Genomic DNA, 15,282 nt, shown 5'->3' with positions numbered 1-15,282 from the left:
CTGGCTGTGTGTGTGTGTGTATTTTTGTTTTATAATCGCAGTTACCCTTGGAATTAAAATGAGGATGGTGGGAAAAATGTTGTAAACTTTGTTTATTAATCTACATTACTACAGCTCCTTGCATTGCTCAGTACCTAGAGTAAGTAAATAGGAGTAACATCTGGCTAGGTCTGGTGATTGCAACTCGCTGGCACTGTTTCACCAGGTAAAGCCAAGTTTTCTCTTTCCGTGCTGGATGTCCCCACTCTCATACAGTCCTTTGATTTCCTGGGTGGTTCCACTATTATATGAGGGTAACTGAACGCCACTGGTGTCTTGTACGAGGTAACTAGGACGGATACCTCCCCTCCCTGTATAGACCGGGCCGTGCCCGCCCCCAGTGCCGCTCTTTGCTGCTTTCTTCAGGGCGTATGGGTTTCTCCCTGCTTTGGTCACCACATCAATCACTTGTTTTGCATATTCTTGGAACTCGTCCTCTTCCTTGGCCAGAAAGAACTCACTTTGCTTTGCATACTTTATTTCCGCTTCCCTGTCGGACTGAGCCATCACCGTTTTCTCTGCCTGTGTGCCAAAATAAAGAAGAAATGAAGCACTTGCCAGTAATCCTATAACATCAATGAACATTGCAGTCTTCCAGATAGGTACAATGAAATATCCCAGCATATTGTCACTTATAAATGTGGGGTTGCCATATTGCTTTTTCTCTGCTTGAGTCTGGCTCCATAAACCTATTAATAAAAATTGCAGCCATTTCTGTCCACTAAATATATTTACAGCTAAGGGGAAGCTCTAAGGCCATTCCATTTTGTATAAAATATGCAGAGGAGAAATTAATGCTAAATAAAGAGATGCTAAACTTTTTCTACATATGTAGAAAATTAAACCTCCCTGACCTGTATGATTGGTTTTGCTGGGAATCAGTCTACAACTAAAGGCAGCCATAGTCCCTCTAGTGTTGTCTGGTTGTTAGCATGGGGACCCAAATGATCGGATCAACATGACCTGACCCACTACCTACAAGGCCAACATTCGGCTAAGATCCACATGTTTACGAGCATTTTACAAAAGATATGTAGTTATTTTCAATACAGCATAAAAATATAAATATAGTCCAGAGTTATCCCAGAGTTTTCTTGAGGTGCTTCATTTATAAACATTATAAGCTTTTCCCACAGCCGATGATGTTTAAAGATGCCAACTTACTGTATGCAATAGAAACATCACAATGCTGAGATAACTGAGCAATTAAGTCTATAACTTGTAGTAACAGCAATAGTCCACAAGATGTCAGCATAAATCACCTTTACACAAAACAATAGAGCCGGGCAGTCCAACTGGAGGCCCTATGGACTGAATGTGACCCTCCAAAGAATATTTTTGGCCCCTCAAGCTCTAGGACAACTAACACTTGATTGCAGGACATTATTGTTTAATATAATCTGGTCCTGGATACTCTGTATGAGACCTAATCAGAAAGGAATATGAAAGGATTATGAAGGCTAAATTAGAAATGTAAGCAATGTGGCGGCAGCGGCCAGTGTGATAAAATCTGTGGAACATATATTTTCCCACAGTGATTAAACAGTTCTGCATCATAATAAATGACACGTATCCTGTGGAGCATGGCACATGCTTATTGGTCAAGGAACTGTCAGTTCTCTATTCCTGTTACTATTGGGATCTTGCCTGTACAGTGCAACTCACAAAGCTTACAGCCATACCAAACAATTAGCTACCTGCGTACTTTAGCTTGCTCCCAACCGGTAATCACCTTGCCAGAATGGTATAAAGTATACCCTGAGGATGCAGACAAAGAGCCAAGGAGCAATATGCATATTGTGTTGCTGCTGTACCTGCTCAGTCATAACATTTCAACTCCAAGTCCTATAGAAGTGTATACAGTGATTCCTGGGTATCGGGTATACAGACATCATCTGACACCTGCAAAGGTGATGTACAAGAATGTGTATACAGTGGGAAACTGATCCCTGGGATGCCATAAGTATCAAGTATCCAGGCTCAGACATCATCTGCAACCTGCAAAGGTGGTTTCTTAAGGCTACAAAATGCCAGGATATGCCCTGCCACAGACAATACTGAGAACTGACTCTGCTAAAACACAAGTAGTTATAAGTATTGTCTATTCTGTAGGTACGACAAGTAGCTCTGTGTGTCATTGGCTTAGAATGTGTAATACCATTTGCTGGACTTGCACAGCCTGCACATTTTTGCATTCTTCCTCTGCTTTTCTCATTTTCTCTTGCTGTTGCTGCAAAAATAAACGATCACTTTCTTTCATGGAGTAAAGGGTCTGCAGAGCCTCCATCTTCGCCTCTTTTTCTTCCTTTTCCTTCTTCTTTCTCTGCAAGGAACGACAAGTAACTATTATTGATTGGTGGGTTAAGTACATCTTAGGATTGTTGCCACTATCATCAAACAATGCAGACTGCATTTTGCTGTATCAATTTATGGTTAGTGTTGGAATTTTTTTTTCCTAAGCCCCCCATCCCCCTTAAAGGTCCCACGTTTAGCCAGCCCCCCATTGGCAAGTTACAGACATAGAATATTGGTATATTGGATGTATTTCCAAGAATGTCTAGGACATTTCAACCCAAATCTTCCCCTAACTGACCTAGCTGGACTTTTAGGTGTATCTAAAAGAGAACATTTGATCAAATACTACCCTAAGCTGAGCCCCAATGCCACCCCTACCCCCCCTGTTGTATAGTGAGCATGTTATTGCCAGTGACTTCCCTTTTTATTATTGAAAGTAAATATAGCTGCCTCAGTGGCAGTTATAAGAAAGGATCCCATCCAAGTGCTACATGGCAAGGGCATCACTAAGTGGCTGTTTGGATGCAAAAAGTATGTTTGTCAAGGGTTAACAATACAGAGTCAGTTTCACATGTCCCTAATGTTCCAAGGGAATAAGGAGCTGGAGAGTCCCACTCCGGTGAGCTCTATCCGATACTCACGTCAGCAAGTCTGTGTTCTGTTATCGCCTTTATATCTGCCTTTATTTTCTCTTCTTTCTCCTGGGCTTCCTTCTTTTGCTTTGCTTCTTGATCGGCCATTGCTTTTGCAGTGCGCTCCTCTTCGTCGTCGGTTTTCTGCTTATACCATGCCGACAGAAGCTCAGTGATTCGGTCCCTGTTCTCTTCAACTTGCCTGGAGATGGTACATTTTTATATTTTTTTACATACATGGGTGCTAATGGATTATGTAGATGCATTTAAGGAAAAATGAGATTTTAGCTTCTGAAGGTAGCGGCCAATCAGCAATGAACTTTAAACAATCTACAACAAGTTGGTAGAAAATGAGAGCAAAGATCTCTCCGGTTGTGATGAGTGACTGCACTAATGCAAACTTTGCAGATTTCATACCTGTTCATTTCCGCTTCTTTTGCTTTTTTCAAGTTGCCCATCTTTCTCTTGGCCAGAACGAAACGTCTCAGCATTTCATCATTCTCTTCTTCCTTCTGTTTTTCCAGAGCTCTGACAAAATCTCTGTCTGAGATATGGGCCTGCCAAAAGGCAAATTGCAAACCATCAGCTGCACTGTACACTCTATATCGGTACAATTGCTTAAGGTGACTAAACTGACAAAAGTTAATCTGACCATGAGAGTCTATTTAAAGGAACAGTAACACTAAAAAATAAAAATGTTTTAAAATAATTAAAATATAATGTACCGTTGCCCTGCACTGGTAAGTTGCGTGTTTGCTTCAGAAAGACTACTGTAGTTAATAGAAATAGCTGCTGTGAGGCCATGGGGGCAGCCATTTAAATTGAAAAAAGGAGAAAAGGCACAGGTTACATAAGAAGATACCAGATAAACTGTGTAGAATACAATGGGAATCTGCTACTTATCTGTTATCTGCTTAGTAACCTGTGCCTTTTCTCCTTTTTTCAATTTAAATGGCTGCCCCCATGGCTACACAGCAGGGTATTTATATAAACTGCAGTAGTGTTTAGGAAGAAAACACACAACTTTTACCAGTGCAGTGCAATAGTATATAATATATTAATTATTTTTATACACTTTCATTTGTTGGTGTTACTGTTCCTTTAAGGAAAATGACAGAGGTCAGATATTTTATGTAAATGTTGATTATAAATAATGCACATACTGTAGGATATAATTGGTTAGAGGCTAAAGGCGGAGAGCATATGAGAGGCTACACGTGGTATGGCTGAATTTCTGTTGTTCCAGTCATTCATGCAAAAAGCAAGAACAGTCACACAGCAGGAAGTAAGGTGAAGCTCTGGCTCCACGTCCTCTCTTACTCAAAGCTGTCTGATCAATGAACCAACCAATATCAATTATACATGGATAATGGTTGGGCTTGTTGGGCACCCATAGATAAATGTACAAAATGAAGGTTATGAGTGAGTAAAGTAAAATAAGCCAATCAGCTACGCCCAGAGGTGGGTGGTGGGCCAAATTTGCTACCATCCAGCTGCTCCCATGACCTCTCTTCACCGTACCAAGCCCCACAGGTGACAGGACGCTGGGTTGGTTTATATACTCACACTTGCCCCACCCTGTCTTTTCCAATGATATACGAGAAACTGCTCTGTTACTCACTAGGTGAGCCCGCTTAATTTCTTGCTTTTCTTCAAGTTTACGTTGGCCGAGCCTCCTCATTTCCATCTCATAGTCCTTGGTTTGTCTCTGGATTTCTTCTCCTTCTCTATGATTGCCTAGTTTCTCTAATTCTGCTTTGTGTTTCTGCTCGTCAATCCTAGATTAGAGACAAATAATACAAAAAAAAAATTCTGTTCACAAAGTCTGTCTTGGTAAGAGATGGAAAAGGGAAACTGGGGTTGGAAATAAACTGGACAGAAAACAAGAGAGCTGGGACATGGATACAGGGAGAATGGAATCATGATGAGAAGAGGATTAAAGTTGAAAAGTGGTGAAATTGCAGGTTTATTGATATATGAAAGTGGAAACCCAATGGATTCTCAGCATTTTGATTTCTATCACAGTTATTACCAATTCCCTCCTTGTCACACAAATGTTCCTGTCTGAAGGTTAATGAATTAACCAACTTATTTCAAAATGTGTAATTTTGCCAGAACTGATTGAACATACTGCTTGAGGAGCTCACTGGCGTTATTGCGTCTGTCCGTAAGTTGCTTCAAGGCTTTGCTCTGATCTTCAGCTATGCCTTCCTCCAGTTCCCGCTGCCAATCTTTTTCTTTCTTCTTGCTCTGAGCCAACATCTTATTCTTCAGCTCTATCTGCAGTTCCCTTTCCTTCGCTACTTCTGTGAGTAACAGGGCACTCTGTAAAGTAACCCCACATATTGAGGGAAAATCCACATGTAAATGACGGCAAAAGTGAAGGAAATGCACTTCAGTTTTAAGTTACATAGTTACATAGTTACATAGGGTTGAAAAAAGACCAGTGTCCATCAAGTTCAACCCATCCAAGTAAACCCATCACACCTAACCCACACATACCAATCTATACACTCACATACATAAACTATAAATACAACCAAGGATAGGTAAGGAATGTACACTGTTAATATAAATGAATTTTGTTACAACAGCACCACCTGCTGGTCAGTTTCTGAGGTTATCTGAGGTTTCTAATGTTTTTCCTAACCAGAAGAACTTCAAACCAGCCCTTTCTTGTAATCAGGGTCGGACTGGGCCACCGGGCAACCGGGCAAAATCCGGGTGGGCCCCGGCGGCCCAGACCCGACCCTTGCCGGCGCTCCCCCTCCCGAGTGCTCCTCCCCTGACGCGTCAAATTTAAGCGCTCGGGGGAGGACGTCGGGTGGGGGGCTCTGCAGGGGGGGGGGGGTTAGGGTATGCGCCCGGCTGGGGGCACCTGTAGGGCCACTGGGACGGGAGCTCCGGTGGGCCCTTCAACCCCCAGTCCGACCCTACGTAACTTTAAGAGCCAAATTTCCATCTTTTGAAACAAATTCAGCTCTCACAGAGCACATGTTGTGGCAAGGTAGATACAGATAGTGGCCCGAGCACTGCCACCTTCCTCTCTCAAACCCATAACCTACAGAAAAATCAATGGTCACTTACATGGAATGTTTTGACTTTGTCATTTTGATAGTACTGCTTGAGCCTGGCTTTCTCAATAGCCTCCTTTCTTTTTTGCTCCTGAAATTTTGCTTCCTCCAAATCAATCAGTCTTTTCTCCTCTTCCTCTTTTTCCTCACGGAGCTTTTTTGATTCCAGTCTTTTTTGTCTCAAACCCTGTTAATTGTAAATGTTTTCACTTTTAGAAGCAAATACAGTTAAGAAACCAAACAGCATTACTGAAATAGTGAATTAGATAAGAAATGGGGCTAGCTGTATAAGGCAGTGTGCAGCACCCCAAGTCTCATGAAGATAGCCCCAGCTCTTGGTATTTGGTAGGCACCCTCCTTGAAGCTGTTGGTGCTATAAAAGCTACACAGCAGGGCGGGTGACATTACCAGCAGAGCTAAACTAAATGCAGCCATAAATGGTTTGATTAGCATATCAATTGGGTCTGGACCGCAGGGTCTGCTGTACTGTAGTCCTCTCCCAAGCCTCCCTCCCACCCGTCACAATCTAGCAGTGGCACGAGCAGCCATGGTTGGGGGGGGGGTGCCCTCATGAGGCACCATGTGTGCCAGGCTGCTGTAAAATATTGTCTGGGGCGGCCCAACACCTTGTTATGCCACTGAGTAGAGCATATAGGGGGCCACATGAGGCACAATCACCTTTCTGTCTTTCTATTTGTTTGTGCAAAGAGCAAAAATCAGACCAGCAGGATATGAAAAGGAGCAGCGGCCCTATTTTTCTTCCGCTTCTGCCAGTGCCCCATGCTGGCCGGTGTGTAGCGCATTGGCAGCTAAGATTTTAAACTTGTCTGATCCCAGAACAATAATAAAAATATTTATTGATGATAATAATAAACATGGATATCAGTTGGTAATGGCGAGCCCCCCAGGAACAAGGCACATTGTTTGTAACCCATTCCCTTGTGGGCCCTTAATGGCCCTCTGCTTGTCCTTACTCACAGCTATAGTGTTAGTCCAATTCTTCACCACTTCCTTGGAATGTAAATGCAAGGCTTCCCTTTCTTTCTTTTCTTCATATATTTGCCTGGCTTCTTGCTCCAAGCTGTTTGTGTTGCTTACAATTCTCTCCCATTCTGCCTTGGGGAATACAGTCACTTGCATCAGATCAACTGTTCCTGGAAGCACTTCGCTGTTGTTTCCAGCTGCAATGGGAATATTATAAAAAAAAATCAATTGGTGAATATAATAATTGCTTATGAAAGCAGCATATTTCTGTCCTGTCACTGGTATCACATTGCAGACATGGTGACAATGGAACAAAGCCCATTTCCCATTCTGTGAGTAGCACCTCTGAAGGGTCATCTGCTGCAGAGAGGCCAGGCTGCCATCAGGGGAGACATGGGGATCTTGTCAGGGGCCCATGGTAGTAGGACAGGGATGCCCAACATTTTAAATGGGCCACATTTAAATGGAAAAAGTGTTGGGGAGCAACACAAGCATGAAAAAGGTTCCTGGGGGTTCCAGTAAGAGCTGTAATTGGCTACTTAATAGCCCCTATGTGGACTGGCAGCCTACAGAAGGCTCTGTTTGGTATTATACTTGGTTTTTATGCAGCCAATCTTGCCTCTTTACCAGAAATTTAAAAATAAGCACCTGCTTTGAATCCACTGAGAGCAACATCCAAGGGGTTGGGGAGCAACATGTTACTCCTGAGCCACTGGTTGGGGATCACTGTAGTAGGGGGTCTGACTGGCACATAGGAAAAGGGAATGGGTGGAGCTTGGACAGTTGTGGGTGTATTTTGGGTGAATCAGAGGACAATGTCAACTGTCATAATTGGTTCATTGTGACCCCTGTGAATTTAGCTGTAGTTCACCACCCAGGGGCCCAGAGAGGCAGTGAGCTAATAATTTGGGCTCCCTCGGTAGGTAGAGAAAAGTATAAAATTAAAGAGAAGGGAAGAATGACCAGAAAGGGTCATAGAAAACTGGACAGCAGAAGAGAATGAGAGAAAAAATGAATTTAGGGAATAGAAAAAAATTATTGGGAGCAGTGCCCCGTGACACCACGCCCCACCACCCTGCCCAGAGTTAGCCACTGCAAAAGGTGCAACCCTACTACTGATTCTTACTGTATACAATGTGCTTTGGTTGTCAATTTCTGCTGCCGCTCACTATAGATAATGTGCTTTGGTTCTTAGCATTCACTGACTCACACTGCGCATAATGTGTTTGTGGTCGCAGCACCCACTGTTTTCCACAATGCAATGTGTATATCCCTTACTGTACTTAGGGTACTACTATTTGCTGCCTGCTTCTTACTATATAATCTGCTTTAGGTGACAGTTTCAACAGCTTTTCATACTTAATATCCCTAGGTTGCCAGTGCCAGACCAGAGTAGCAACCTGGATGCCCTTGCAAGTGCCAGATGGACTGTTGCATGCTTCCACTGACCCGTTCTGTGCTATATTTTTGGCTTATGTTGGGCTACCTGGGCCTCAGTGTACCTGTAATGCTATGGCCCATTTTAAATTCCAGTCCACGCAGGTTAATTGTGCTTACTGTGTCTTAGGGTTACCACCTGTGCGGTGCCTGCACAGTTTTCCCAATTTGGAAAACCAGATGGAACTCGCCAAAATTCATGAGGCGATTGGGCAATCACCGATTGGCACATCATAACCCACCCCATGATGTCATGTCCCCATGCTGTGATGTCACACCCTGCCTGCTTACATCACGTTCCCAGCCCCCCGCCTGAATCTACGGCCACAGATAGGTAGCAACCCTACTGTGTCTGTGTATATATATATAGAAAATAATCATCTGTGGCCAGCACACCCTTCAATGTTTTATCAAATTTTTTTTATTGTAGATATATTGTTAAAACCAACGTTTCGGTCCGACCTTTGTCAAGGATCCTTGATAAAACATTGAAGGTAGAGAGAGAGAGAGAGAATACATTTATCTCAAATGTTCTTGCCCAGTAAATCCAAGTAATGATTCTGCAGCTATACCATATACTATTAAACAGGGGGTACCTGCTAGCCAGCACCCACTCACTGCTAGCCGGCACCCACTCACTGTTAGCCAGCACCCACTCACTGCTAGCCGGCACCCACTCACTGCTAGCCGGCACCCACTCCCTGTTAGCCGGCACCCACTCCCTGTTAGCCGGCACCCACTCCCTGTTAGCCGGCACCCACTCACTGTTAGCCGGCACCCACTCACTGTTAGCCGGCACCCACTCCCTGTTAGCCGGCAGCCACTCCCTGTTAGCCGGCAGCCACTCCCTGTTAGCCGGCACCCACTCACTGCTAGCCGGCACCCACTCACTGTTAGCCGGCACCCACTCACTGTTAGCCGGCACCCACTCACTGCTAGCCGGCACCCACTCACTGCTAGCCGGCACCCACTCACTGTTAGCCGGCACCCACTCACTGTTAGCACCCACTCACTGCTAGCCGGCACCCACTCACTGTTAGCCGGCACCCACTCCCTGTTAGCACCCACTCACTTCTAGCCGGCACCCACTCACTGATAGCCGGCACCTACTCACTGTTAGCCGGCACCCACTCACTGTTAGCACCCACTCACTGCTAGCCAGCACCCACTCACTGTTAGCCGGCACCCACTCACTGTTAGCCGGCACCCACTCACTGTTAGCCGGCACCCACTCACTGTTAGCCGGCACCCACTCACTGTTAGCACCCACTCACTGCTAGCCAGCACCCACTCACTGCTAGCCGGCACCCACTCACTGCTAGCCGGCACCCACTCACTGTTAGCACCCACTCACTGTTAGCACCCACTCACTGTTAGCACCCACTCACTGTTAGCACCCACTCACTGTTAGCACCCACTCACTGCTAGCCGGCACCCACTCACTGCTAGCACCCACTCACTGTTAGCACCCACTCACTGCTAGCCGGCACCCACTCACCTGACTGTGCTCTGCTAAGGCCTTTCCTCCTCCCATACTGCACGACAGGAGCAGACAAAGTAGTGGCCATCATTGTGCAGTAGAAATAGCCAGGCTATCCTCCATAGAAACCTCTAACTTTTTTGTTGAGGCTTCTGTTGCCTAGAAACGAAGCAGAGGCTCATTGGTTATATCCGTTGCTTAGCAGCAGGAAGGCGGCTCTGGGAAAGGGGCGACTTATCTCGCATGCTCTTCGCATTGAACTTCCTATTGGATGGCTGGAAATTCTACACGAGAAAAAGCGGCCATCTTTACTGAGGGCAGATTAATAATCAAGTCATTAAACTTTAGCATTATAGAATTATTTAGTACGAGAGTCTTTCTTAAGTCAATAAAGGAATTTGCCTCGGTCCCCCAATTTACTCAAGTCTTGTTTCAATCCAGTCTGCGTTTCCTATCGGCAGTCTGTACCTCCCACCTTTCTATCGAGGCCAATCACTATTCCTTCGGTCCCGCCCCCCACTCGCTAAACTTGCTCAGGTTAGAGCCTTCAGCCAATAGGCGCATACGGTTGTTATATAGGCAATATCTATTGGCTGGAGAGACAGGGAAGAGGCGTGGCTTTCTACCCAGAAGCCGAGTGTAGGCAGATGAGAGTCAGAGAGAAGCCGGGATCCTACTATGAGTTGACGGTTCTGATGTGAGTAGTTGGCCGGTACCTATACACTAGCGCCTTTATCCGCATAGTGGGAAGCATGGGGGCACCGTTCAGCCAATATCACTACGGGGTGCGGTGTTTATGGTCCTACTGTATTTCCCCCTTCTGCTGGTTTTAGTGTTGCTACATTTTCTGGAAAAAAAATACCGGCCTTCCTGTATTTTTATAATTTTTCCCTATTGAAAACATTGGCATGAAGCCTTATTTATGTCGGCCAGGTGGCTCCCCCAGCTGTTTGTGTTGGGCCCATTATAGACTCCAGTCCAGCTGTCAGCCTGAGAGCAGGGAGGGCATTTAGCTTGGGCAACAAGGTTCATAGGGCCCCCTGAGGGAAAGGACTGCAGGTAACTGTAGGAATTATATTGTGTGACACCTGCTTTCTGTTGCAACTGCACTAGTTATAGGGATCTGAAGGCTGTTGCTGAACTACACTTTACTCAGTTGTTGTGGAACTACAAATACCAACACGCTTTAGCATATTATCAAGGGGAAGGCATGCTGGTAACTGTAAATTAATAGAACTAAGATAGAACATATGCTCATAGGTTTTTTGAAAAATCTCACCTGTAGTATAGATGGGCCCAGGTGCTCATGCCCCAGACCTTCAGCTAAAGGGAGCCAGCATGGATAAGTCACAAACGTAGAGAGAAGGCAGGCACTCCGGTATGGTTAGTGAAGAAAAGCAATTGTTCACGAGAGATTGAAGTAAAATCACAAAACTTTTATTGAGCTAACACATGTTACCTAATGTGTTAGCTCAATAAAAGTTTTGTGATTTTACTTCAATCTCTCATGAACAATTGCTTTTCTTCGCTAACCATACCGGAGTGCCTGCCTTCTCTCTACGTTTGTGACTTATCCATGCTGGTAACTGTAGTCCAGCAACATCAGGGTTAAATGTATTATTGTATTGTTAAAGCAATATTGCCCAATACTTTTTATTCCCAGCTCTTCAGAGCCAACAGCTGCATTAAAACGCAAAATAATCAGTGTACATCTGGCTCCATGTACCTTGGTCCTGCAACTGGAGTTGGATGTTTTAAAGTGAGAATTTACCTTTATACATCATACTTTTTAGTAGAATGTAGACCAGTGATCCCCAACCAGTGGCTCGTGAGTAACATGTTGCTTCCCAACCCCTTGGATTTTGCTCCCAGTGGCCTCAAAGCAGGTGCTTATTTTTAATTCTTAGCTTGGAGGCAAGTTTTGGTTACGTAAAAACCAGGTGTAATGCCAAACAGAGCCTCCTGTAGGCTGACAATCTATATAGGGGCTACCGAATAGCCAATCACAGCCCTTATTTGGCACCCCCAGGAATATGTATTATCTTGTGTTGCTCCCCAAGTCTTTTTTCATTTGAATGTCGCTCACGGGTAAAAAAAGGTTGGGGATCCTTGATGTAGACAGTGATGTTCTGAGACAGTTTGCATTTTTTTTTTTAATTATTCAGCTTTTTGTTCAGAAACTCTTCCCCCCCCCTAATCCACTGCCTATAAGTGGAGCTCAGCTCTGACATACAGAAAGTATGTACTCCCCTCTTACTGTGCTTCTGGCAGGGACCTTTGGGAAACGGCCGCCCCTAATTTGAAAAACAGACCGGGACCTGAGAGGATCTATAGGGAGCTCCAATAAAGGGGCTTTTTACAGTTATATTTTTAGAGCATAGTAAAACCAGCACCACATATTTTTTTTTCATTTATCCAATATGTCTGCCTTGTAAATTAAGAGTTAATAACCACCCCCCCCGAAGCTGGGGAATTTCCAAAAACACACTGAATCATTTTATGACATTGTTTTTTCAGTGTAAATGTCATTGGTGACTTTTATCGCTCTAATACACGTGGATGGGCGCGTCACTGCTATAACCTGATACCAATGAACTCTGTACCCAGAGACCTGTGCCCACTTGTCACCGCTACATTCTCCCGCAGCCGCTGTGCAATCTGCTTTCTGTAGGCTTGGCTCAGAGACATTATCTGGTATATAAGCAATATACAGCACTAATGAAAAAAATGGTTTGTTTTCCTTAAAGGACAATGAAAGGTTAATATAAATTAAAAGTAAGTCTAAAGGCATTCTTTTTAAGTACTTACTGCATATCTAAATTCCCAGATCCCTGCTTGCTTCTCTGAGATATGGTGCTGGCAGCCTACAGCAGTGTGAAGCCTACAGTGACATCACTGAAATCTCTCTCCCCTTCCTGTAGGTGCCAGCGGCAGCCTTCCTATTCTCTGAGCATGTGTGTAACTTGATCCTGTCTCCTTTTCTGAGCTACACATGCCCACCAGCCAATCAGAAGCGGATCTGGCAGAGGGGGGGGGGAGGGAATGAAACACATGTGCAGTATGAAGCAAGGAGGGAAAGGAAGGGAGAATACCTTTTTAGAGATGGCTGCCTGTTCTAGAAAATGTGAGTAAGTGTGACTGAGTAAATATTTGATTAGGTGAGCCAAAAGTGTGGCGTTTTTACTAAACAATAGAAGGACTATTGGGAAGTATGCTTTTTACATTTTGACTTGCATTCTCCTTTAAACTCACTCACCCTCTTTCCATGTAAACAGGGTTATTTGTTTAAAACAAGATAATGATCCCTAAGCTGCAACCTTTATTAGACCTAGAGATAAGGGATAGTTCAATAAACAGAGAACTGGTAATTTGTTTTACTAGTTTCTCCCCTGCAAACAGTGACTCGTCAGAACCAGGAAGTGCTACAGTGAAAGTGGTTTTATTTCCTGGTTTAGTATGTTCAGCATCTATCCATTCATCTCATGTTGAAAAAAGGATGTTTGCTGTTTCTACATACCTTTGTATTCACTTACACTGTGTACAATTTGCTATGTAAATATGATATTTTAATGCAGAAGATCTGCTGGGTAATTAAAGTACTATATCCCTGATGTAATATTATTATATAATACTCAATATGCTCTAAATTATATCCTTTGGTCATGTGCTTTCATATGGTCAACTCTGAAGTGACTTGTATTATCCTTGTATTTTACAATAGGGAGGTACATTATTCACTATATTATTATCTCCAGACCTCCTCCCCCTCGTCCAATTGGCAAATGTGTAGGACAGTCTTTGTGGAATAGTGGGGTCCCCCTTTCCCCATTAGCTCTGCTGCTTGAGAAAGGCTGGTGTACCAGCCGAAACGTCAGTCTCTGTTATTTGCTTCAATAAATCATTTTTGCTTGTTATAAGTCCTGTGTGGAGCGGCCCGTTTTGCCTTCAAGTTTCTATATATATATATATATCAGAGTATTTATTTTTCAACACCCCCAAACTGCCACCCTAGGCACAGGCCTTCAGGTATCTATATATGGCCTTGCATGTTGGGATGTAATATTATTCAGACTTTCATATTTCCCAGTGAATGGCTCAAGCTAACTATCCTGGCCATAACAAATGTTACTGTACCATTTTACCTTTTTTAGGCAAGAGAAACCCCATCGCCGTAGAGATCACCTTAACCAACAGCCATGAAGACCCTCCTAGTTTTTGATTTTGATCACACCATTATTAATGATAACAGTGATACCTGGATTGTCCAGTGTGTTCCCGGGAAAAAGCTCCCAAACGGGTTGCAGAATTCATACGAGAAGGGCAAATGGACGGAATACATGGGCCGAGTGTTCAGCTACCTAGGAGAGCAAGGAATTCGAGAGGAGGACATGAAAAGGATCATGATCGCTATTCCCTACACCCCGGGCATGACTGACTTGCTGCATTTTATTGGCCAAAACAAAGACTCCTTTGATTGCATCATCATCTCGGACTCCAACACCATCTTCATTGACTGGATTCTAACGCACGCCAACGTTCACAATGTGTTCGACAAGGTGTTCACTAACCCTGCGGCCTTTGACAGCGTCGGAAATCTCACTGTTCAGAATTTTCATGTCCACCACTGCACAACATGTCCTACAAACCTGTGTAAAAAGAAGGTCTTGGAAGAATTTGTGGCCAAGCAGTCCTCAAACTCCGCCCACTATTCAAAAATTGTCTATGTCGGTGACGGGGGGAACGATCTCTGCCCTGTGACGTTCCTCAAAAAAGGCGATATAGCCATGCCGAGGGCGGGTTATACGTTAGATAAGCATATTGCCAAGGACGTCACCTTGGTTGACTCAACTATAAGTGTATGGTCAACGGGTGCTGAAATCCTATCTCACCTGAAACTGCTGTTGGAACATTAGGGGCCCATACACCTGATCCTGTGATATTCAGATGTTACTGATTGGTGGGCAGCTCCATGACTAACACAAGAGGGAGGAGACAAAGTAGTACTTGGAGATACAATGCAGACACCTGACCCATACCTACAATACACACCCAAAATCAGCATGAAGCCACCAGGTATGATACCAGCAGAGAAAGAAGGAGGCGGAAACATAGAAGAACTAAAAGTATTTCTACATCTGACCCAACAGCAAAATATTTACCGGTGATTTATTCCCATGACCCATGACTCAATACCACCCTAAAAGTGGTCCACAGTGAAAGGCTCCCATGGGTGGTCAACTTACAGCAGGACTCTAGATTATGGGACAGGGAGGTTTATTTGCTTTGCACATGGGGATGGTGAATACACAAATAAAGTGCAGAATGTTGGCATGACTCTATA

The 15,282-nt window shown here is 44.1% G+C and overlaps 2 protein-coding genes across 3 annotated transcripts; one reads left to right on the top strand and one right to left on the bottom strand.

Annotated features, from left to right (window-relative positions):
* Positions 1-75: 75 nt before the first annotated feature.
* ccdc173 (coiled-coil domain containing 173) lies at positions 76-10,198 on the bottom strand. The gene is made up of 9 exons (XM_002934613.5): positions 9,960-10,198; positions 7,019-7,221; positions 6,054-6,227; positions 5,098-5,291; positions 4,588-4,744; positions 3,384-3,523; positions 2,976-3,168; positions 2,198-2,362; positions 76-561 (listed from the first exon to the last, which is right to left on the bottom strand). Exons 1-9 carry the CDS (start codon positions 10,030-10,032, stop codon positions 199-201), a joined length of 1,662 nt encoding a protein of 553 aa, XP_002934659.3. The 5' UTR covers positions 10,033-10,198; the 3' UTR covers positions 76-198.
* Positions 10,199-10,539: 341 nt separating this feature from the next.
* Positions 10,540-15,282, top strand: phospho2 (phosphatase, orphan 2). Of its 2 annotated transcripts, XM_012970326.3 has the most exons (2): positions 10,540-10,638; positions 14,093-15,282. In XM_012970326.3, exon 2 carries the CDS (start codon positions 14,138-14,140, stop codon positions 14,852-14,854), a length of 717 nt encoding a protein of 238 aa, XP_012825780.1. In that variant the 5' UTR covers positions 10,540-10,638; positions 14,093-14,137; the 3' UTR covers positions 14,855-15,282. The 2 variants fall into 2 exon arrangements, with proteins under 2 accessions (XP_012825780.1, NP_001007942.1); NM_001007941.2 differs by lacking the exon at positions 10,540-10,638 and having other exon boundaries at positions 14,093-15,270.

The sequence above is a fragment of the Xenopus tropicalis genome, chromosome 9 (genome assembly GCF_000004195.4).
Source record: "Xenopus tropicalis strain Nigerian chromosome 9, UCB_Xtro_10.0, whole genome shotgun sequence".
Taxonomy (NCBI): Eukaryota; Metazoa; Chordata; class Amphibia; order Anura; family Pipidae; genus Xenopus; species Xenopus tropicalis.
This window is presented reverse-complemented; position numbering and strand designations above follow the sequence as displayed.